Source organism: Oryzias melastigma, linkage group LG15, assembly GCF_002922805.2.
Source record: "Oryzias melastigma strain HK-1 linkage group LG15, ASM292280v2, whole genome shotgun sequence".
Classification (NCBI taxonomy): domain Eukaryota; kingdom Metazoa; phylum Chordata; class Actinopteri; order Beloniformes; family Adrianichthyidae; genus Oryzias; species Oryzias melastigma.
Window position 1 is genome coordinate 2,873,241 of NC_050526.1, and position 23,341 is coordinate 2,896,581.

A 23,341-nucleotide genomic window follows, 5' to 3' on the forward strand; every position below is an offset into this window, starting at 1 on the left:
AGGACATGAGCAAACCGGAGTGAAGCCAGACGGGAGCGCGGCTTGTTTGTTCGTTATGGAGTCTTTTAAATTTGTGCCGGAGGACAAGAGGGATGTGTGGAGGGAGAGCAGGGAGGACGTGGAGCCGCCCTGCAGCCTCAGCGTCTGCAAGATCTCCTACACCGTCAGGTAAATCTGGTAAAACACGTCTTAGGTGTTGACACAAACACATCCTGGTTTATAATAGGATTTTAAAAGTGTTCTGCTCTGATATGTGTGTTAAAGTGAGCGAGTGGGACCGTGGTGGGACCTCCCCTCCTGCAGGAAGCAGTGGACTCGGCAGATCCTCAACGACGTCTCCTTCTTTGTGGAAAGTGGACAGATTATGGGGATTCTGGGAAATTCAGGTTTGCAAGCACTTCTAATGAAAGTAACACAAACGAATGAATGAATTCAGTATTTAATTTAGATTTTTGTGGATTATTGTTGATTAAAATTTAAAATGGAAGCAGCAGATTGTGTACAAATCTTCCAATTTTCAACTAAAATACATGTTTTTTTATTAAGTTAAACTTATCTAAGTATATTTTGAATTTCTCATTGATTTTACCATATTTTTCATATTGTTTGGGGTGATTCTTATTCTAATTTTGTTAAAAAAAATCATTACAGAGAATTCATACGACTCCTTCAAACTATTTCTGAAGTCAAAAAAACTCAAATTTAAAGATTTATTTATTTTGCAGACACTGCTGGTAAAGTTTAAGGCCCAAAATGTTATGTTTCCATGTAGTTTACAAATTATTTTGTTATAAATGAAGAATATAGTAGAAGAGATTAGGATTTTAAAGTGAGAAAAAGTGTTAAAGTATAATTTTTTTAAGTTTAAATGCAAATCCAAATTGATTGATTTGCTTTGTTGAAAGCGGACAGATTACGGGAATTCTGGGAAATTCAGGTTTGCAAGCATTTCTAATGAACGCGACAAAAATTAATTATTCAAAAAAATAAATAAAAAAGACAACTAGAATTTTTACTTTAATTTTCTTTTAAGGAATCTATAATTTAATTTAGAGTTTTGGAGATTATGGTTGAATAAAAACTTAAAATGGAAGCAACATATTGCTTTGAAAAAAGTTGCAATTTTCAACAACTTGTTACATTACCACGCTAGGAATATTTTGATTTTACTTTGTTTTCATATTGTTTGGGGTAATTGTTAAGAATCAAACCCCAAATCTTACAAAAAATTATTACAGATAATGCATGTGACATGCATTATCTGTATTTTGCAGACACTGCTGGTGAAGTTTAAGGCCCAAAATGTTATGTTGCCACGTAGTTTGTAAAATGATTTTTTTTTATAAAAGAAGAATATAGTAGAAGAAATTATGACTTTTAAAGTGCCTAAAGTAAAAAATACACCTAAACAAATGACTATCTCCTGAAAAAATGTTTAGTTATTATTTTTTTAAGTTTAAATGTAAAAACAAAATGATTAATTTAAATCCAGCATGATGTAAATCTAGTAATTCAGGTTTAATGGAAGCATTTGTGACTCCTAGTTCAAAATAAAAGTCAATAGTAGAAATACTTTTCCATTTTCACGATGTATTTGCATTATTTGTCTTTTAAATAAAAAGAAAAAGCAATTCTCCAAACGGCTTTTTCTTCTTCAACACCACTCATTCTGTAACTTAACTAAAATGATAAAAAGTTCATGAAAAGTTCATTTGATATTTCATTGTCAAAAAGTTCTCTGGTAAATTTGAAAAAAAAAATAAAAATCAAATTTTAAATGGATTAACAGAAATGCTTTTTTCATTTTCACAGTGTAACAGGGATTACTTGTCTTTTCAATAAAATGAAAAATCAGTCCTCTGAACTGCGTTTCTATTTTCTTTATTCTGTGACATTATTAAAGTTTCTAAGCCGATAAAAATTGCTTTTTTATTTTCAAATCTCGCTGCGCAAAAAGCGTCTCATAAATCAGCTCAAGTTTACAGTTTCAAGGAGCGACCACAATGACGTAGATTATATTATTGCTACTATTATGGGTTTTAATTTTTTGTTTTGATGATGCCCTCTTCATTTATTAAACTATTAGTATCATATGAAATAATAAAAATAGATTTAGGGATTTTGAAGACTTTTCATCTTCTTCCTGCTCTTTAAGTAGATTGTATGTACTGTCCATTCTAACTGAAGAAGAATAAATAATTTAAATATATTTAGATTTCATTTTAAACATGTTTTTATTTGACTGCAAAAAGCAGTCGAATAAAGAAAACATTAATTAAGATAAACGTCAAAAAGGTTTAGGTTACAATCAAACAAAAATGTTAATAAACTGCCATTATTACAGGTTTTCAAAGCCAAGTTCAAAGAAAAACAACTCAGAATAAATTCTGTCATTGTTTGTTTCCCTCACATGTTTATGACTCCGTGTGTGTCAGGTTTTGATGTTTTAGTTTTATTGTTTTAATGTGTTATTAACCAACTGTGGTTTCATCTTGGCCTCACAAAAGAGGTTTGTAATCTCAGAGGGAATAACCTGGTTAAATAAAGGTAAAAAATAATAAATGTGTAACTTTTACTATTTTCTATTCAGTTATATGTTTTAATGCATCAAATTTAATTACAAAAATCAAAATCACAATTTTTCATTAAATTAAAATAATATTAAAGAGGTGCTCAAATACATTTTTGTCTTTAGAAATAAAAAGAAAGTTTTGTGACTAAATGTAAAATATGTTTTAACAAAATGGGATTTTTTTCTCATTTTGCTTCATTAAAAAAGTAATTAAACAAAGTTAAAATTATATTTATTAATTAATGATTGAATGATTACATTTGGGATTAAACCAAAAGGTTTTAACTTTCTTTAAGCAAATAAAAACTTCTTATAAAGTCTTCAAGAAATAAGTACTTATTTATTTCAATCAGCTTTTTTACTTGTTTTTCTGTTTTTTTCCTGTTTTTCCCTTTAAGAAGAGGCTAAATTAAGATAATTTGGATACATATTTGCAATAGATGTAACTCAATGTAATAACAATAATTGAAAAGTCAAAAACTATGAAGTGTTTATGTGTGACCTCATTAAAATAGAGTAAATGAGTTTGTTTCTATTTTTTTCTATTTTATTTGTCAATAGTGACTTTACTTTAAATTTTCCCCTTTAATATATTTTGTAGGGAAAACTTTTAGAGGAAAAAGTGTGTAAGAACCTGAAATCTTTTAGTCAATTTAAGCTTTTTTTCATATTTTTCTTCACTTTTTCTTGAACTATAAAGGTTCAGGAAAGACCACATTACTGGACGCCATCTCGGGACGGATTGGAAAGGACGGGACGCTGCTGGGCGAGGTCTTCCTGAACGGCAGGAAACTGAAGAGAAACGAGTATCAGGATTGTTTCTCTTACGTTCTGCAGGTAAAGTTTAAATAAAACCAGAATGTGAAATAGTTTACTGTAATTTCTCCTTCATCCCGTCAGTATGAGGCAGTTTGTTGAAGTTTGGAGACTCGTGGACAGCCTCCTCACTCCCCTAATCTCTGGATGGGAGCTGCTCATCTGTATCCAAAGCCTGAATTAAAAATTGAAAACAGGCCTCGCCTCTTTTCACATCTCCTCTGATAGCACGCTCCTCTGCTCTCTAAGCCTCCTCATTAACTTCCACTGCTTAGACACAGATGAGGACGGATATGAGCGGCTGATATTAAAGTCCTGGGATTAGAAAGCGAACAGTGTCTTAATTAAGGCGGGCAGCAGGTCTGAACGTCTGGATCGGAGAGGTTTTACTGGACTTTTAGTACTTTTACTCTGTTTGGGTGGTTGATGTTGTGCTTTTTGAGTGTATTTCTTGTGTAAAAAGATCTGCTAGCTCCACTAAAGTCAATCTTTTTCATCATGTGGTATAAATGAAGAAATCCTGTTTAATTGGAGGATTTTCTAACTCTGCGTGTCACAGAAAAACCTCCAGTGAATTATTGTGAATTCAGACTGACCTTCAGGGTTTGCTTTTACTGAAAAATAAACAATTTCAAACAATTTAAGTAATTTTCTCTAGAAAAAAACGATTGTATTTAAGCTAAAATGTAAACTATCAACAGATTTTAGAGTTTGGGTGACTTCCACTTTATTTAATGCATGGAACCTTTTTAAAACATGAGGTTTTATGTTGTTGATTTTTATTATTTAAGGGATTTAGTTTTCTAATTATGCCAGAAATAAAGAAAAACCCAAAAGAGATTTTATTCTTACTTCTTAACAAGAGGCTGTGTCTGTTTTTTTTAAATTCACGAAAAATTACGATTCTTAGAGCCCCACCCCTTCACACGAAAAGAGGCGGGGTCTCCTAATCCCCTCTGTAGAAGAATGTCCTCTAGAGATGACAAACTCGCATCAGGAGGTTAAAATAAATGTTGAAAATAAGTAAAAATAAAGTAAAATAAAAAAAAATCCTACAAAAATTAGCTTTAAATCTTTAAAGCAAACATTTATTTAAAAAGCACTTAATTGTGTTTTTTAATCAAATGTAACTTTATTGGCAAATGTTCAAAAGACAAAACAAACATTCTTGAGAAAGAAGTTTAACTTTTACAGTTAAATATCCAAATAAAAGTCTAAGTAATAAAAATGAATTATAAAAAGTGTTCTAATTTGAAACCCAATAAACTTAAGAAAACATAATTGAACATTTTGGGAAAATTTATCAGTTTAAAAATGTAGGTGGTTCAACAATTTCATAAAGTAAAATTGAATAATTAGTCAAAATGAAGTACATGTAAAAAAAAAGATTACTACATAAAAGTGTATTTTATGTAGTAATCTTTGAAAAAAATAATAAAAAAATGTTTTTTGTTGTTTTTTATCAAATGAACCTTTTTTGAAAAATGTTTAAAAAACAAATCAAAAGTTCTTTAGAAAGAAACATCTTTTACAATTAGATACTCAAGTAATTGAATAAGTAATAACATGAATCATAAAAGTGTTTTAGTTTGAAACCCACTAAATATTAGAAATAGGATGTCTGGAAGTAAAGATGAATTTATAAATTGTTAAACATACTTCAATAATTTAGCAACATAAATGTTAAAAACAGGTAAAAGTGAAGTAGCACAAAAAAACTACAAAAACATCAATTTAAATCTTTGAACCAAGTATTAATTAAAAAAACAATTTCGTCTTTTTTTGTTAAATGTAACTTTATTGGCAAATGTTTAAAAGACAAAACAAAACTCTTGAAATAATCTAAACTTCTACAATTAAATACCCAAATAATTGTGAAAATAATACAAATAAAATATACAAAGAATTTTAATTTGAAATTCAATAAATATTAGAAAACATATTGGGAAATTCTGTAAGTATTGATTAGTTGAACAAGATTAAAAGTACTTCAGTAGTTTAGTAAAATTTGCTTTAAAAAAAAGTCAAAGTAAAATCAGAAAAATCATATAAAAAAGTGGCTTTAAATCTTTGAAACAAACATTAATTAAAAAAAAACACCTAAGCTGTTTTTTTTTACTAAATATAACTTTATTGGTAAGTGCTCAAAAGACAAAGCAAGAATTATTTAGAAAGAAGTGGAACTTTTACAGTTAAATACCCAACTCATTGTATAAAAATACATTTAAAAAGGTATTTTCATTTCAAACCAAATAAATATTTGGAAACATAAAAAGAAAATCTGTAAGTATTGATTAGTTGAAAAATATTACAGGTTCTTCAGCTTTTTCGGGTATATATTTATTGTTTTTCTTGCTTATTTTTTCTAAAAAAGGACAAATTAAATAAAAAAACATGAAAATGAAGTAATATAATGTTTTTTTTTTTCTTACATTCACACTTGGGTGGAATCTGCCCAAAAACCTTTAAATGATGAATCTGTTTTTTTCTCTCCTTCAGAGTGATAATTTGCTGAGCTACCTAACAGTGGAGGAGACTCTGACCTACACGGCCCATCTGGCTCTGCGCAAACATTCTACCAAAGCCATCAAGCAGAAGGTGACCTTTTAGAAACCTTCTTAAAAGATCTTAATTCTTGAGGCTGCATTATATTGAGTCCTGTTCTCTTTACTGTAAAGTCATAAGTAAACATTCTCCTTCGCGTTGGGTCAGAGGGTTGAAATAACCACAATAACTGATTACACGTATCAGTTTATCTTCTGTAATTATTAATGCTGAATATTTTCCTTTGACTCGTCCATGACCCCTGGCTCAAATGGGAAGGTGTCGGCAGTGATGGCGGAGCTGAGTCTGACTCATGTGGCCCACAGCGTCATCGGAGGCCGCATTTTCCCAGGGATCTCTGGGGGGGAGAGGAGGAGGGTCTCCATCGCCAGTCAGCTCCTCCAGGATCCGAGTACGTTTCCTCTCGACCTGACTCCACCTCTCGTGTTGTAGAAAGTTGACTTAAAAATTGAGTTTCACAACAGCGAACTTGAAGCAAAATATCACACTATTGTTGTTTTGTTCTATAGAGTTTATAAGAAAAATAATCCATAGAATTAATCAGTGATTGAAGTGCTGTAATGCATATTCATTCGTCAAATTAATTATCATCTAAATACCATTTTGTGGGGCTTTTTTTTAAGTCAAAAACTAATTTTAGTAAGATTTTAATGTAAGGATGTATGTATTTTAAAAGTTTTTGTTATAAAGTATTTCACACAATTAAGATTTTGATCAAATTAGGAGTTGAACAATTAAAATAAATTAAAAGAAAAGTGAAACATTGGATAAATTAACAAAATTATATTTAAAATCAATAGTTTTGATCAAATTAAAAATCCCAGTTGATAGTTTACTTGACTTGAGAATTTAATTTGATACAAACTAATATTTTTAAATGTAACAATTACAGAGTTTTCGTTAGTTGATCCCATCACAACCAGAAAGAACAAATGGGCCTCATGTGGTTTAAAAGTGGGAAGAAAATGTTGCCCTGAATGGATTTGTCCTCAGTTCCTGTGGTGGTCCCACCTGTGTTTGCTCACATTGACTTATGTGGACACACGGTGGTTTGGCTCGATACGCTCGCTAGATCGCTACAGCAGAGCTCGGTAGATCGCGACAGGGAGCTCGAAAGATTGCTACAGCGGAGCTAGCAAGATCGCAAAAGTAGAGCTAGCTAAATTGCTGCAGCAGAGCTTGCTGGATTGCTACAGCAGAGCTAGCTAGATCGCTCCAAGGAGCTTAAAAGATTGCCACACCAGAGCTAGCTTGCTTGATACTCTGTAGCCAGTTAGGTCGCAACACCGTAGCTCACTAGATCGCTACAGTGGAGGTAGCTAGCTTAAAACGCCAGAGCTCATTGGATGCTACAGCGGAGCTAGCTAGATCTCTACAGTGGAGCTCGAAAGGTTGCTACAGCAGAGCTATCTAGCTTAATACAGCAGAGGTCATTAGATCGCTCTAGCCGAGCTCGCTAGATCGTGACAGTGGAACTCGCTAGATTGCTAGCTAGACTGCAAAGGTGGAGCTAGCTAAATTGCTGTAGCGGAGCTTGCTGGATTGCTACAGCAGAGTTCACTAGATTGCTACACCGGAGCTAGCTAGTTGAATACCCTGGAATTCATTAGATCGCTACAGCAGAGCTTAATAGATCACTACAGTGGAGCTAGCTAGATCGCAAAAGTGGAGCTAGCTAAATTGCAACAGCGGAGCTTGAAAGATTGCTACAGCAGAGCTCAATAGATTGCTACAGTGGAGCTAGCTAGCTTAATACACCAGAGCTCTCTAGATTGCTACAGTGGAGCTAGCTAGCTTAATACACCAGAGCTCACTAGATTGCTACAGTGTAGCTAGCTAGCTTAATACAGCAGAGCTCACTAGATTGCTACAGTGGAGCTAGCTAGCTTAATACACCAGAGTTTGTTACATCGCTACAGTGGAGCTAGCTAGCTCAGTACACTGGAGGTCATTAGATTTCTACAGTGGAGTTCACTAGATCGCTGCAGCGGAGCTAGCTCGATTCACCAGAGCTCTTAAGATCGCTACAATGGAGCTCGCTAGATTACTACAACAGAGCTTGCTAGCATGCTACATCGCCCACTGGGAGGCTGGCTAGCGTAGCAAGCTAACCCACTGAATCCCCACTTTAGCCAATGTGGGCGAACACAGGTACAGGTGGGGCCACCATGGATACAGCGGACAAACCCAGTTGGGCCCCACTTGGCCTTTCTGGCCGGGATGTTTCACTTTTTACAGTTTAGCACCCAGACCTGGATTTAACCCTTTAACACCAGAGCTCCAGTGTTTATGTTCTTTGATTTACGGTCTGCTTGCGCCGCTTTTCTCCTTCATAATCTACTGGAATTATCGATTAACGGTTCAGAAGTTACAGTATGTTAAAGATTTTGTGTTTAGCCGTCACTGGCGACACCTCAGGTGTTAAAGGGTTAAAGGTCGTGACTGTCCGTAAAGGATTCCATCAAAACTGTCATTTAGTAACTAAATATTTAGACAAAGTAAAAAGAAAAGACTGATTTTATGTGAATTTGATGCTAGAAAAACAGAGTTTGAGATAAAAAGAAAAAATCGTGAGAAGAAAGTTTGTTGAATAACCCTGTACTCACTTTAAAACTTAGAAAGTTTGCTCAGAATGAAAAATATATATATATATATATATATATAAGAGGAGGAAATTGAGGAAAGGACCTCCAGAAGGAGAGATGGAGAGGAGTATTAAAGGACTGGGTTATCACGAAATGAAAGTAATGAGCAAAAACCCCTTCAGTGTGAGTCTGCGCTCATCCCAGGTGTAGTTTATCAGGCCTGCCGTCCTCCAGGGAGGATGAGGGGTCTTAGTCCTCATTCAGGATTAAATGGCCATGAACACACACACACCTACACTCAGTCGCATGTGGACTAATGACAAGTTCCCTTTCGCTGCCTCTCCAATCAACCAGGAAATGAATTAATCTCACAATTAAAGCATCTGCTAATTCCACCCTGCTTTCTTCATAATGCAAAGAAGCAATCTTTTAATTGTCCTAATTAGAGTAATCGACTAAAAAAAATTATCTTCAGGACTTAAAGTTGGCCCCACAGAGAGGCCTCCAAGTTCATTTAAAAGTTTGGCACAAAGAAGTTCCAGTTCTCCGTGTCGCTTCAGGGGTGATCCTGTTGGACGAGCCGACCACCGGACTGGACAGCATGACGGCCAATCAGATCGTGGTGCTGCTGGCCGAGTTGGCCAAGAGGAACCGCATAGTGCTGGTGACCATTCATCAGCCGCGCTCCGAGCTGTTCCGGGTGAGTTGTCCCTCAAACTGACCAAACGACACAAAAAGGGTTGTTTGACGCTGAAGTTCTGCTCTCAGGTCTTCAGCCGGATAGCGATAATGAGTCGAGGGGAGCTGGTTTTCTGCGGTCAGCCTGGCGAGATGGTGGACTTCTTTAGTGGATGCGGATACGAGTGCCCAGAGTACTGCAACCCGTTTGACATCTTTGGTAAAACATTCACATTTATCTTCTTAAAGTCCCCTATGACATTTTTTATTATTTAAAAAAATGTTCCCAGTAGTGTTTTAATTATGATTATGAAGTTTTTAACCAAAATTCTACAATCTAAATGTCTGAAAAATCAAATTTTCATGTTGATCTGAAGCCTCTGTTTCCAAAATCTCCTCTGAGGGGGCGTGGCTTCTGGAGCTCCGCCCTTGATCTCCCCTGATTATGATAGTTCTGTGTTTCGCTAGCATAAATCTTCACCACTGCTACGTAAAAACGTCCATCAATATGGGTAATCTCCAGCCGTATGGTTCTGATCCGGATGTCAGCTCAGATCTTCATGGACAGAACTTCCTCCAAAATCCTGATTCTTTCTCCTTCCAGTTCACCAAAGACTCTTTTAGCTAATTCTCCAATGTTTATTGACGTTGCTGTGATCAATACATTCAATCATTGGTTTCTCAGAGTTCTTGATAAAATAATCAAAGCTAACATCAAAATGCTCTTTCATTGATTTACAATCCTTTCCAACTGCGGTCAAATGAGCCGCCGTTCACATTTCCGTGGTCACATCAAGAAGCTCCGTGGAGTCTGGTGGAGATAATTTAGAAAAACCAGTTAACCAATGATTCATGTTTTTGGACGGTGGGAGGAAGCGTGCTCAAACTTCTGGTGACGCCCCACAGTCGACTTCACCTCCGTGGACACGCACAGCAGCGAAAGAGAAGCGGCCACGTCCAGCCGCATGCACGAGATCACCGCGTCGTACCGCAGGTCTGCGATCTACCAGAACATGCTGACCGAGATGGAGCAGAGCCTGCAGCAGGCAGACAAGCCCGCCATCCCCTTCAAGAGCAACGACTCGCCCAGCGGTTTGGCCAAGCTCGGCGTGCTGATCCGGTCAGAACACGGAGAACAGTGAAGGTAGTAAAACCGAAATGAACACTAGAACACTAACTCATGTCTTTAGGAGGACCGTGAGAAACCTGTCCAGGAACAGGATGGGCGTGATGATGCGCCTGGTCCAGAACCTGATATACGGCCTGTTTGTGGCCTTCTTCGTGACGCGCCTGGACATCGACGTGGACAAAGGGGCGGTGCAGGACCGCATCGGCATCATCTATCAGAGCGTCGCGGCTTCACCGTACACCGGCATGCTCAACGCCGTCGCTCTCTGTGAGTTCCACCAAACCCAACCTCTGACCTTACAGGTCGTTCTGATGACCTCACCTAAAGAGATACGATCACTTTGTAGAAACACAAAGACTTTACAGCTTTTACAACATTGACTTAATGAGAATAAAATGACCTCAGAGACATAAAATGACCTCACTGTAATTTGATTGGGCTATCTTCTTCAATTAAACCATTTATTGGCTTTGTTTGAAAGTGTATGACACAATTTTATTAGTTTATCGGTTTGTTTTTCCATTGGATGAAAGAGATCTACAATCGTGGTTCTCTGGTCTTAGCTAAAATGAGTAAATTAAACTAAAATGGATGTGGGCACCACATCAAATTAGATATTATTCAATGAATTTTTGAAGAAAAATAAGTTACGTTTGTGTAAAAGCTAAACTTATTCCCCTGTGTGGTAGTTTAAAGGAAGAGACTATTAGTACAGAAAGTGAATTTATAACAAAGACACTGTCATATAGTCCAGATCCAGATGAATTTAGAACAAGAGTCTGTATCACTCAGGCCGGTCCACCATTTTCTTAAGGTCTCCATGTACCAACAGAGAAGTGAACTGACCTGAAAGACGACATTTGCAGAAAGTTTAAGAATATCAGAAATATTTCAATCAGATTATCTTTGCTTATGTCAGATTTATAGTCATGTAGACAAAGTAAATGCTTCTTATTTTGTTTCTTACGGGCTCCATGGTAGAGTACAGTAGTAGGGCTGGGAATCATCAGGTACCTCAGGATACGATACGATACATGCCTCACGATGTTGATGATATCGCGATAATTGGTAAAAATGATCTCTAATAACTCAGATTATAAAGAAGAACACATATTTTTAAGGAAAATATACCCCCATTTATTTTTTAGCTTGAACACAATAGTAAACATGAACAGCAGTGCTTCTAATTAGTGCAAAATTGTTGTAAACAACAGCAGAAAAAATTTAATAATTCAAGTAGTTGTGATAAATATCGCGATATATCGATATTTTGGCACACCCTTACTGGTTAGAACTCTTGCCTTATAGCTGGTTGAGATCCTTCCTGTGTGGAGTTTAATGTTCTCCTCGTGCGTATGTGTGTTTTCTTCAGCCACTGTATACACTTTAGGTTTATTGTTGATTCATAATTTGCATTCACACCACCCTAAAACCGTACGTTCAAGATCCTCTTCTGATGAAGTTTCTATGCAACAATCAACAACCATTTTCAGGCTCTCTATTGTGGCCATTGAACACGTATTTCAAGCTAAAGCAGTTAGAACTTTGACCAATTAGGGACTCGGTTTATCTGGTGAACCTAAATGAAATGTTTGTGTTTGTTTTATAAATAAGGATAAACCAATTCTATTCTCCTGACATGATAGTTATCCATATACGCCATTGCAAGCAAAGATGCCGTTTCTGTTTTGTGCACAAATTGTGACATTTGCGTCGCTTCAACATTTCACACCAAGCAACTTCCAACTGTAGGTACCGGACATGGTAGTGGACATTATAAACAAGAAGAAGAAGCCCCTCCCTGCTCGTTTAGTGTGAACACCATGGAATAAACATGTGTTCAAGAATATCTATTCAGCGCGTTTTCAAATGGGCATCACATGCCTGGTACCAGATACATATATATATATATACTATATATTTAATTTTGATTGGAAATTATTAAATATTATTTACAAAGAGCATTTAGGAGTTTTTATCTCAAAATTATGACTTTTGTTCTCGCTTTAGTTGCATCAATAGTTTGATGTCACCCAGGAAAAATGCAAACTTAGAGAAAAGTGTTCATGGTGTGTTGGAACGATTAGAAAATAAACATCAGAAAAAAAATCAAATCTTCACACACTACACGAAAACAGAATAGATTTCTGCAAAATAACAAAGGTCGATTTATTCTCAGTGCACCATTTATAGGGAGACACCATAATTACAGTTTGACGACCGTAGTTTGCCCACCCCTGTTTTAGATGCACATTTCAGCCAAACCTGACGAGAATAAAACGAGACGGAGGACTCTTGCTAATAATAGTTTGTTCTGCTGTTTCTGCAAGATTGAAAGATGTTTCAATGAGATAAAACCTTTAATAACCTTTCAGAGTGTGTTTGAAATAGTCAACACACCCAGTTTACGGTTCAAACGAGTTCAACTAAACTCAATATAAGGTTTATTTCTTACGAGCTGCGAGAACTTTAAAACAATAAATGTTAACTAATGAAATGACTGCTGCATGTGTAGTTTTAGGGGACTTTTAATTTAAAGTGTAACAAATAGTCATGCATGTGGCTGATAACTTCTTCTTTATTTTAATTGAGATAAAAAAAAACTTGTAAAAATATCAGATAACGTGCTTTCCTAGAACAAACATTTCCATTTCACCTCATGCCAGATGTTGAGATTGTGCCGATGCTTTTCCCTCTGAATCAGCTGACTCTAACATCCAGCCTAAGTGTTCTCAGATAGCAGAGATAAGGGAAGTAATAAGACAATTTGCTGAGCAGAAGTCCCGATCTCGGAGTACCCAAACAGCCGGAGGAAGTTTCTTTCTTAACCTTGAATCTGCCAGATAAGGACTGATAAGATACTACTGTGTGCCACATTTCACCTTTCACAGACGTGGGTTGGACGGACGCTCGCGGCCGTGTTGGAACGAGCCTTCGGAATCCTTTATGTCTTTATTGAAGTTTTTTTAAAGTCTCTAAACTCTGCCACAGTTCCAGCTCTGCGCGCCATCAGCGATCAGGAGAGTCAGGATGGCCTTTACAGTAAATGGCAAATGTTCCTGGCCTACATCGTCCACATCCTGCCCTTCAGCGTCCTGAGCATCGTCATCTTTACCTCTTTTCTTTACTGGTGTGTAGGAAGTAAAACCGAACCAACAATGTGACGGTACAGATGTTTCATTCTTGTCTTGTTATTTCTCTCTCAGGGTTGTGGGAATGCACCCAGAAACGTTGAGATTCTTGTGTTTCACTGCGGTTGTCCTTGTACCGCATATTATAGGTGAGCGGAGAAGCAGAAGGGTGAAGAGATGTTCCTTTAGCTTCTCCATGAGACACACACACCATCAAATCTGACAAATAATATTTTGTGTAATTGTGTTACTTTAAAATCAGCAGCAGCTGAAGGTTTGAGAAGAACCCTGAAGAATCCATGGGGTCTAATTTGGCAGATCTTTTCATTTGTTTACATTTTATTTATATTTATTTATTTTGAGTTTTCTAATGGCTGCTCTATAAAATTACGAAAAGAATCTTTGAGTGAAATTAACTTCAACTCTGGACAACCCTCGAGGTCAAAGTTGGCCACTTTTGATTTGATTTGATTTTTTTCTATTTTTATTTTTTTATTTCATGTATGTTTTTTTACTTTTTCAATTTAATTTATTTGAACGTTTAATTATTTTACATTTTATTTTTTATTGTTTCTATTTATTTCTTTTTAAAATTGTCTTTATTGTTTTTACTTTTTTCATTTTTTTAAATTTTATTTATTTACTTCCAAGTTTTTTCCATTTTATGTATTTAATTATTTTTTCTGTTTTATTTACCTATTTTGTTATATATGTTCTTTTTTATTTTGTTTTAATCTATTTTTCTTTTTTAATTGCATGTTTTATTTCTTAAATTTTATGTATTCATTTTTATTTATTTTTTCTGTTTTATTTTTTATTTACTTTTTTATTTAATGTATGTATTTCCAATTTTCTGTTTTATTTATTTCAGTTTTTTTATTTTATGTAATTCTTATATTATGTTTTATTTATTTCATTCATTTTTACATTTTATTTTATTTATTTCAACGTTTATTTTTTCAATTTAATTTATTTACATCTATTTTCCAATGTCCTTTATTTTTTATATTTTTTTTATTTGATGTTTTTATTTTTTATTCATCTGTTTTATTTTTTGTTTTTTTGTTTATTTAAATTATTATTTTGAATTTTATTTCTTTCTATTATTTTTCTAGATTTTTTATTGGGCTGCGATTAATTGCTGCTACCCAAAATGAACAAACAAATCAACAAAGTAAACTTTAAAATCCCAGAATACATCTGATCTTCTCCAGAGTTTGATTTAAATATTTGATGTCCTCAGGAGAGCTGCTGACGGTGGTTCTGTTGGGAGTGGTTCAAGACCCCAACATGGTCAACACTGGCGTGGCTTTACTAAACATCGCAGGAATCTTAGTGGGATCCGGCTTCCTCAGGTTAGAAACTCTTTATGTTTTTAGTAACTTCTCTTGTTTTCATTCCTGCATAAATAACCTGACCTGCAGGTTTCAGGTGTTTTCCTGAGCAGGTAAAAACCTCCTGGGTGGTTTTTCTCCACAGGAGCATCCAGCAGATGCCGGTAGTCTTCCAGTGGCTCAGTTACCTGACCTTCCAGAAGTACAGCTGTGAGCTGCTCATAGTCACTGAATTCCACGACCTTCAGTTTACATGCAGTAAGAACGCTTTCATCTCCAGTGAGAAGAAACCTGAGAAAACACGAAACTGAAGCAGTAAAGACTCCCTCTCTGGTGTTTCTGCAGACACTTCGAAGCCCTTACCAGGAGCGTGTCTGGTCACCAGCGGGGATCAGATCATCGATGAGGGTTATCCTGGAGCTCTGCAGCGATACTCCACAGACTTTGTACTTCTTTACTCCTTCCTTCCTGCTCTGGTTCTGCTGGGCGTTATCAGCTTTAAAATACGGGACAAACTTGTGCGTCACTGAAACCGTTTGGGTTTAAACCAAACAGAAATGAAATAAAGTTCTCTTAAACACATTTACAGACAGATTAAGTAACCAAAATGAATCTATAATTCTGCAGGAAGGAGTTTGTATTTCAGTCTCAGTTTGATTCGATGTAATAAAGATGTAAATTTAAACAATTTTAAACTCAAAATAATAGAAAAGTAATTCAGTAAAGTCAACAAAAACAAAGTAAGTTGAATATTCCGTTTAATTATTCAAAAATATACCAAATTACAAAACAATATAAGGACAGTAACCAAACATAATCTAAGTGAGTAAAGCAAAAATTCAAACCTAAATACAAAAAAAAAGATTTTATGAAATTCCATATATGAAATTTTTACATCAAATTCCCTAAAAACATCTGGAATCTTAAATATATTTGTATTTAAATTTATCCAAACTTTTCTTTAAAAAAAATTAACTTATCAAGAGTAAATAGTTTTGAAAAAGCTTTTGTGGAATGATAAATAAAGCATTCAGTTTGATTTTTATTGTGACAGAACGTTTAATGAATTCTCTTTGTAAAATAGAGAAAAAAAATTAACTTTGAATACTTTAGCAAGAATAAACTGTACTATTTTGTCAAGTAAACAAAACATTTTCTGTAAAAATTGTAAACTTTTATAGCTTTTAAATATTTAGTGAAATGTAGTTTTCATACAATAAATATCCTGATGTTTTTGGTGATTTTTTTTTTTTTTCAGTAATTCAAACATTTTATTAAAACAAGGACTAAATGTATTCTGAATATAAATGACAGTTATTGAGTAATAAACTTATGTCTCCAGCTCCAGGCCTTTCCATGACTTTGCAGCGTTCTTTTTGTACTGCTCCAACTCCTGAAAGAAAAGAAAAATATAAATACAACATTACTTTTTTTAATCACAACTGAAATTAAGTGTTTTCAATTTTATTTACTGTAGCATAAAATTTATTTTTAAATAAATACAACTTTTTTTAAGTTTTAACTAAAGTTAGAGCATTTTTGAGTACTTCAGCCTCAGCAAATATAAGATATATGAGCAAAAACAATTAAAAATGACACAGCAGACAGTTAATTTGAAGGAATACATGATCCATCATTTAATAATGAAGTTTTTCTGAGATTTGATTACTTCTCAATCCCATCATGAAGCGTCTGTCCACAGAGTCGGGCTCTCCACATCTTCACGCGTCACAGATAACAGTTGGATCTGTGACACTGAAAGGTTACTGCAGTTCATCTGCTTTGGAGTTTATTATCACGGAATATAATTCACCTTGATAAGGAGATTGCCACAGAAACAGCGTTCCATGCAGGTTACTGCAGGACAAAGGGTTACTTTAGAGCATTAACAGGGTAAACTACAGTAAAGGTGAAGTAAAACAGAAAGTAGACGAGAAAAATATGAAAAGTTCCTCCTCTGGGAGCGTCTGCTTCTCACAGGAGCGTGGAGGACGTCTGTTTGCTCTTATGTCAACTCAAATATTTGAAGGGGGGCTGCAGTTCATTGGGTTGAGCGGTCACCAATTAAAAATTGAATTAAGGGTTTAATTTTGCATCTAAAAATGAATTCCACCTTGTCCTATACTGTATGAAACCTGTGAATTGCTTCGGATTTTTGTTTTGTTTGCTGTGTGGAAATCTGTAGTATGTCGCCCCCTAGAGGCAGCAGCAGAAAACAACTTCAGAAGTGTCTAAATGTTTTTCTGTCATATTTTTAAAATAAAAAGAATAGATTAAATTGGCTTCTTTTTTATTAAATCTGTTTCTAGAAAGTGTATATTTTTAAAAGTTTCACTAAATATGTTAATTTTTCTATCAAAACTCATATTTTTGATAGAGAAAAAACAAGTCCTTGTTTATAATGTTTCTGTTTCTTCTTGTGAATACAGATTTTCTCTAAACATACTAAAGTAACTAATACTTTTAACAATATTTTCTAATTCTGAATTCATTCATTAACTTGGAAATTTTCATAACCAATATGGAATTTTCCCCCAAATGAGGCATTGTGGATCAAACCCTTTTCCTTTAAATTATTTTCTCTTGAGCATTTTGAAATCATTTTTAAATATGAAGTAAGGAACAAGCTCTGATTAAGAAAAATAATTTAAAAATAAATAAACCACCAATTCATGAAATGTCTCCTGAGAATTATTGTTTTTTACCATCACCTTAAAAAAATAAAAATAACTTTTTAAACACAGCTTTTTTAACAAAATATTCCGTTTATGAATGTACCAAGGAATACTTTGCATTGGCTTCTAGGGCAAAATTCAAGGACAAAAAAGGAGATAAGAAAATAGGATTTTCTGATAGGCGCTTATTTGCTGCCACCCTGCCAACTTGGAAGTCAATAAACAAACACGCTTTAGTTGTACAATCTGACTTCAGTCTTTATCTGCTTTGTGCTGTGTTTTTTTTAAATATGAGATTTGAGGCTCAGTAGAAGCTGGTTCTATTCTGAAGGTGTGTTACCTGGTCTTTCTGGGCTCTCATGGCATCAATCTGAGGTTCGCTGTACTGAGGGTCTTTAGACGGGTCCTTCAGCTCCTTCTGCTCACCGGCGTTCTATCAAGACAAACTGTCTCAGAAAACTCACCAGAGATGAAGGATTTACACTATTTCATGAGGAAAAATGTGATTAAATAAGAAGACCATTAGAAAAGCAGAAGTACCTGGTGGGGAAAGACGTGTTCGTACACTTTCCTCCAGAGGTCTTTGGGGTTTTTAGCGTGCAAAGATGTAATGTCCACATCCGTAACAGAGGGCGGGCCTATATCCAATGACAACGTAACGCAAACACAATTTTTTCCTACTGGCAACAAATGTCCCCAAAAAGCTCAAAATCAACTTCTTGATACCAAAATGACTTAAATGCAGTACTCGGTGTGGCCACTAAGGGGAGCTGTGCTCACCGATTTGGCTGAAGGAATCTGAGCCTGTAGGAATGATGAGAGTTTTACTGAAGTCGGAGGACAAAGTTTTCCTATGTGTAAAAAAAAATAAAAAGAAAACACATAATTAGGAAAATACACAAGACAAAAGAATACTTAAAAGTATTTATTGTGTTTTGATTAACTATAAAATAATTAAAAAGACTACATTTGAAGGATTTAAAGATGCACAGTTGCAAGTTGTTGGTTTTAATATAATTTAAAAGCATATTTAAAATAACTTAGATGAAAAAAAAATTCATATAATTTCTAGAAACGATTCGATTCAGAAGAGCCTTGATCGATTTTATTTTTGTCCCGATTCTTTCAATTATTCAGTTCAATTTTCAGTCTACACATTTATACACATTTGTGTAGAAATACAGTAATCATCTATTAAATGATTTGAATATATTTATATTAATCTGATACAATTCACAAACTGTAAAATGTATTAGTAAAATATTGATATTGTTAATATCATAAAGTGTTACATAGATTCTCCAAAGGAGAATTTCTAACAAAAATATTCAGATCATTAACATTGTAAACATTGTTCTGCTTCTCCTGGAGGGCGTTTCAGTTTGGCCACTAGGTGGCGATCGCGCTATAGAAGTACACCTAATTCAAGAAGAAGAAGAAAGTATGAGGAAAAAGCGATAATTTTTGGACTAAATTCATGCCTGTTAGTTTATAAACATGTTCATTTAGTCAACAATGTATGTTTAGGTCGACTGAGTGTTAGCATTAGCTGTCCTATGGGAAATTCCATTAAACATTAGCATCAAGATAGCAGACTTTAGCTTTATATGCTAAATTGATTTATATTTTTTATTAATTGATTATAGAGCATAAAAATTAATATGATTAATTGATTCTATTAATCCATCCCTAAAAAAACATGTAAACAAATGAAATATAAACAGTAATTTCTGCTATCTTATGCACTATAGTGATATTAGCCTCACCCTCTGTCAAGACCGAATGCCAGATGAGAAAAAAAGCTCTTGGTTTTTGACATGAGACTTTCAGACTTGATGCTAGTGAACTACAAAAAAGAAATAAAAAAAAAACACCATTATTTTTGGTCAAAACAGAGAAAATTAAAAAAGCACATTTTAAAAATATATTTTTCAAAACTCATCCATGTATTTTAACTTAAAAACTGCAATAAACACAGATCCCTAAAAAGGTCAACTTACAACGAGAGAGGCGGCATAATAGTGTGCGATAAACCGCAGTGTTTTACTGACCACCTTCTTCTTCTCTGAATCAAATTCCTGCAGAAACATTCGGAAGATAAAAACCCATTTTAGCAACTTCTAAGTTTATAAAATTAAAAAATATACACATCTTAAATGGTAATAGAACACTGATCAATGCTGCAGTGAGACAAAAACATGTTTTTACCTGAAAAAGGTCATATTTACTACCGATAATAAGAAGAGGAACAGGAAATGGACTGATTAGCTCCCTGTCCTGTTGATCAAAAGAAAATATATTTGATCTAATGAGATATTGTAATTTGAAGAACATTGTAAATGAACGGCTGCATCAGGGGTCTGCAACCTGGGGCTCTTCTACCCCTCCTATGCTGCTCTCTGATTGAAGAAAAATACAAAGCTTTTAGTTTGAAAAAGTAACTGTAAAATAAAGTTAAAAAAAAGTAAAATAATTTATCACTCTGCGAGCTTCCAAAGCATAGTAGACATAGTGGTTCGATAATCGAGAACTAAACATTTTGAGAAATTCCAGTGTTTTAAGGGTGCCTCATGGTTAAAAAAAATACAGTTATTAGCTGTTTTAATTTTAGAAAATTAGATTTATGAATTTCTGGCTAAGAAGCCCCACAAATGTTTAAAAATATATGTTTTTTTTTTTCATTTCTGACATTAAACTACCTACCACTAGATTTGCTCCATTGAGATGATCCTATGTGACACAGGAAGTCTTTTATTTTGAAAGGAAGTGTTGTGAACTTCTGTTTAAAGTTATGAATTGTTTCATAATTATTTTCTCTTAAAGTTTGTTTTATTTATGCCAAAAAAAAGTTTATCTATATTTCTCATAAAACAACAATAACATAAAAACAAAGTCTTATTTTCTTAAGGATGTGTGGTTCTTACTGGGTTTTGGTCAGTGAGAAATCGACCCAAATTGCTCTTTAAGTGTTAAAGATTGCAGACCCCTGAGCTACACAAACATCTTGTGACTTTAACTTCAGTCTTACTGGATAGTCTTTAGGTAAAACTCGTGCAGCTGGACGGACTGGATTTTTGGCTCCAGGTTTTGTTTTTTGCGATTGGGAAAAGACTTTTTCCACCTGGGTTTGTGCGGCCTGCAGCAGCTTCTCCGAAGTCACCCAAAGATCGTTGGGCTTAGACAAATCCAGGACGAGGATGACAGAAAGGGAACTTGAAAAGAAAAATTTGTTAAGGTACAAGAAGTAGAAAAATGTCTGCAGTGGAAGCATTTTGCTAATTCTCTAATATTCCTTAAAGCAACAGTGGAAGGCTTAGGCGACATACCCAACACTGACAGGAGTGATGGGAATCTGAACTAGATCTGACAGAGAGGTCCCCCCACCCAGCTCCCACAGGTGGGCGATGTCTTTAGGCTAAAAAGAAAAGAAAAAAACCAACACATCACCCAACGTTTGACCAAATTTCATTATATTCTGGACTTCATTTACTGAACTAAAGAATTAAATGAAAGTATAGAAACAATAATTATGTAGAAGCTGGTAACTATTAGCATAATGTTGTAATAACAGAAGTGACCAATTGAGTAAATTTGCAATTTGAATTGTTGAATTAATTTTTTTCTAAAATTGTATTTATTTTTTGTGTTTTTTATAAACTATTTAAGTTTTCAGACAAATTTGGTGAACACTTGGAGTGCCCTAAAGAGGCTGGATGTTGTGTGATCGCCGTGGTAACTCTTACTGTGTTGTGTCCTCGAGCTCGTCTGCCAAAGGTGTACTCCAGGGCCAGAGTTGGTTTAGGTGGTTCGTCCCTACGGACAGAGCAAGCATTTAATAAAACATTCAAAATATTATACTCAATCTGAATTATAGTAAAAAAAAAAACATTGAATCAAATTTAATTTACATTAATTATGTAAAACAGCCAATTAAATTCATTAATCTGTTATATTTTAAATAACCTTCTTGTACTTTTTTGGCATAAAATTAGTTTTGATTATTTTCTAATTTAAAGAAATGAGAAGAATAATTTAAACAAATGATTTGAACAGATTTTCTCCAAACAAACTCATTAGTTTTGCCAAACTTGTTTTGAAAATTTGTTTTAGAAAGAACATTATGATGAATAAAAAGACATGTAGCTAAATAGAGTTTAACCGAGGGTTGAGGCAAACTGTGATTTAAATTTGATTGAACTTGGTGTTTGTGAACATATTAAGTCAAATAAATACATAAAAAAAGAAAACTTGGGATCACTGAAGCTGTGTTTGTGTTTCTTCTAGGGATGTATTGATTATTTGATTAATTATTTGCACTCAAAAGATCTAACCGGATTAACCTGTCTGAGACAAGTTGTTATACCATAAAAAATATTTTGAAAATGAAGTAAATCAATTATAATGGATCTTGGAAAACATCATTTTGATTGAGACATAGGTTTATTTTACTATAACCTAAACATGGCCAACACGGTGATGGCAAGAAAAAGTGATCAACCATCAATACAGTTCAATGTGTGGAAACACTCTGACCTTTTGGCTAAACAATTTTAAGTCAGTGAATCAGTTTGTTCAAAATAAAACAATATTAACTATAAATCAGAGCATGAACCTAAAATGATTATATGAATTGAATCATTCAAATAAATGGTTACATCCTTATCTTCTAAGTCTTTAGGTTTGTTTTCTGCCTCAACATGTTGATTGACCTTTCAATTATCTCTTTATCTGTAATTAATTTAACTTCAGCATCAAATATCTTGAGATCAAAGGTGACAAATCATAATCATACCAACCTTTCTAAACATCTGAGCAGAATTGACGTTTTACCCTAGAAAAGAGGTTGTAAGCTTACTATATGACATTAAATGGCACTTTAAATTAAATATCATTTGTATTTAAAGTAATTTTGTTCTATTAAAGTTGGCAGGAAGTCTATCAAACCCCGGCTTTGCTGCCCATCAGGAACACGGTCCTCTCGCTGACCGTCTCCTCTTCGCTCTCCTGCTGCTGGACCTCCGCGGCGGCCAGCTCCCATAACGAGTCCGAGCTGACGAACAGAGCGACGATACACACGTCAGTTTAACAGTAACACTCCGGGGATTCTGATAAATATTTTATATATTTCTAAAAACGTCTACTCACGTTATTTTTGGCATGAAGATGGGGTTTGGGCGAAAATGCTAGCAAAACACGAAGGCTTCAAACGTTGCCAGAGCAACGGCGCGAAGTGATGACGTAATCATACTGCGGTTCAAGTAAAAGGCAAACAAACTCACACATAAAGAAGCAAAAAATAGTTTTTCGTTTATATTTAGAATAATTTTGAGGCTGAATATTTCGTATATTAAATGATAGTATTATTTTCTCAAAAAGTCAACGTTAAACATGTTCTGCAGTGTACTAATCATAGTATTTGAGATCATTTTCTAGGATTTTAAATGTTTTGCAACCAAATCTTATCACGAATAACTTAAAAAAGAAAAGAAAAAAACAAAACTTATTTGTTGCTTATATCACAACATCCAGAGATCTTGATTAGTATTTTTTAAATTGTATGTTTCTTTTTTCTTTTAATGTGTTACTGTAAAAACACATATATATAAATTAAGTATAAATAAAGCTTATGGGAAATTGTTTATTTACTGAAAGTTAATATGAGCGCAAATTATCTTTATAATCCCAACAATCCTTAAACAGCTGTATAGATGCAACATTTTCTCTTTAGCAAATTAATCAAGTAAAAATGGATATATGTCTTTGAAAGATGTTGCACCTGTCAAATATTGGCATTTCTCAAGCACTTAAAAGGAAAAAAGCAAAACACTGCATTCACAACACAATTTATTTTCTTCA

General features: G+C 34.3%; 2 protein-coding genes across 2 annotated transcripts; one reads left to right on the forward strand and one right to left on the reverse strand.

The window, feature by feature from the left end:
- Positions 1 to 21: 21 nt before the first annotated feature.
- Positions 22 to 17,088, forward strand: abcg5 (ATP-binding cassette, sub-family G (WHITE), member 5). The gene is made up of 14 exons (XM_024296636.2): positions 22 to 168; positions 265 to 386; positions 3,273 to 3,409; positions 5,888 to 5,986; positions 6,212 to 6,344; positions 9,099 to 9,238; positions 9,307 to 9,436; positions 10,123 to 10,336; positions 10,407 to 10,612; positions 13,337 to 13,475; positions 13,552 to 13,625; positions 14,720 to 14,831; positions 14,956 to 15,068; positions 15,156 to 17,088. The coding sequence occupies exons 1-14, from the start codon at positions 56 to 58 to the stop codon at positions 15,338 to 15,340; spliced, it is 1,917 nt and encodes a 638-aa protein (XP_024152404.1). The 5' UTR covers positions 22 to 55; the 3' UTR covers positions 15,341 to 17,088.
- On the reverse strand, positions 16,052 to 22,747 carry dync2li1 (dynein, cytoplasmic 2, light intermediate chain 1). The gene is made up of 13 exons (XM_024296639.2): positions 22,631 to 22,747; positions 22,430 to 22,535; positions 22,282 to 22,316; positions 21,229 to 21,298; positions 20,812 to 20,900; positions 20,514 to 20,697; positions 19,694 to 19,762; positions 19,486 to 19,563; positions 19,252 to 19,331; positions 18,266 to 18,336; positions 18,026 to 18,123; positions 17,826 to 17,918; positions 16,052 to 16,203 (listed from the first exon to the last, which is right to left on the reverse strand). Exons 1-13 carry the CDS (start codon positions 22,642 to 22,644, stop codon positions 16,141 to 16,143), a joined length of 1,050 nt encoding a protein of 349 aa, XP_024152407.1. The 5' UTR covers positions 22,645 to 22,747; the 3' UTR covers positions 16,052 to 16,140.
- Positions 22,748 to 23,341: the final 594 nt, after the last annotated feature.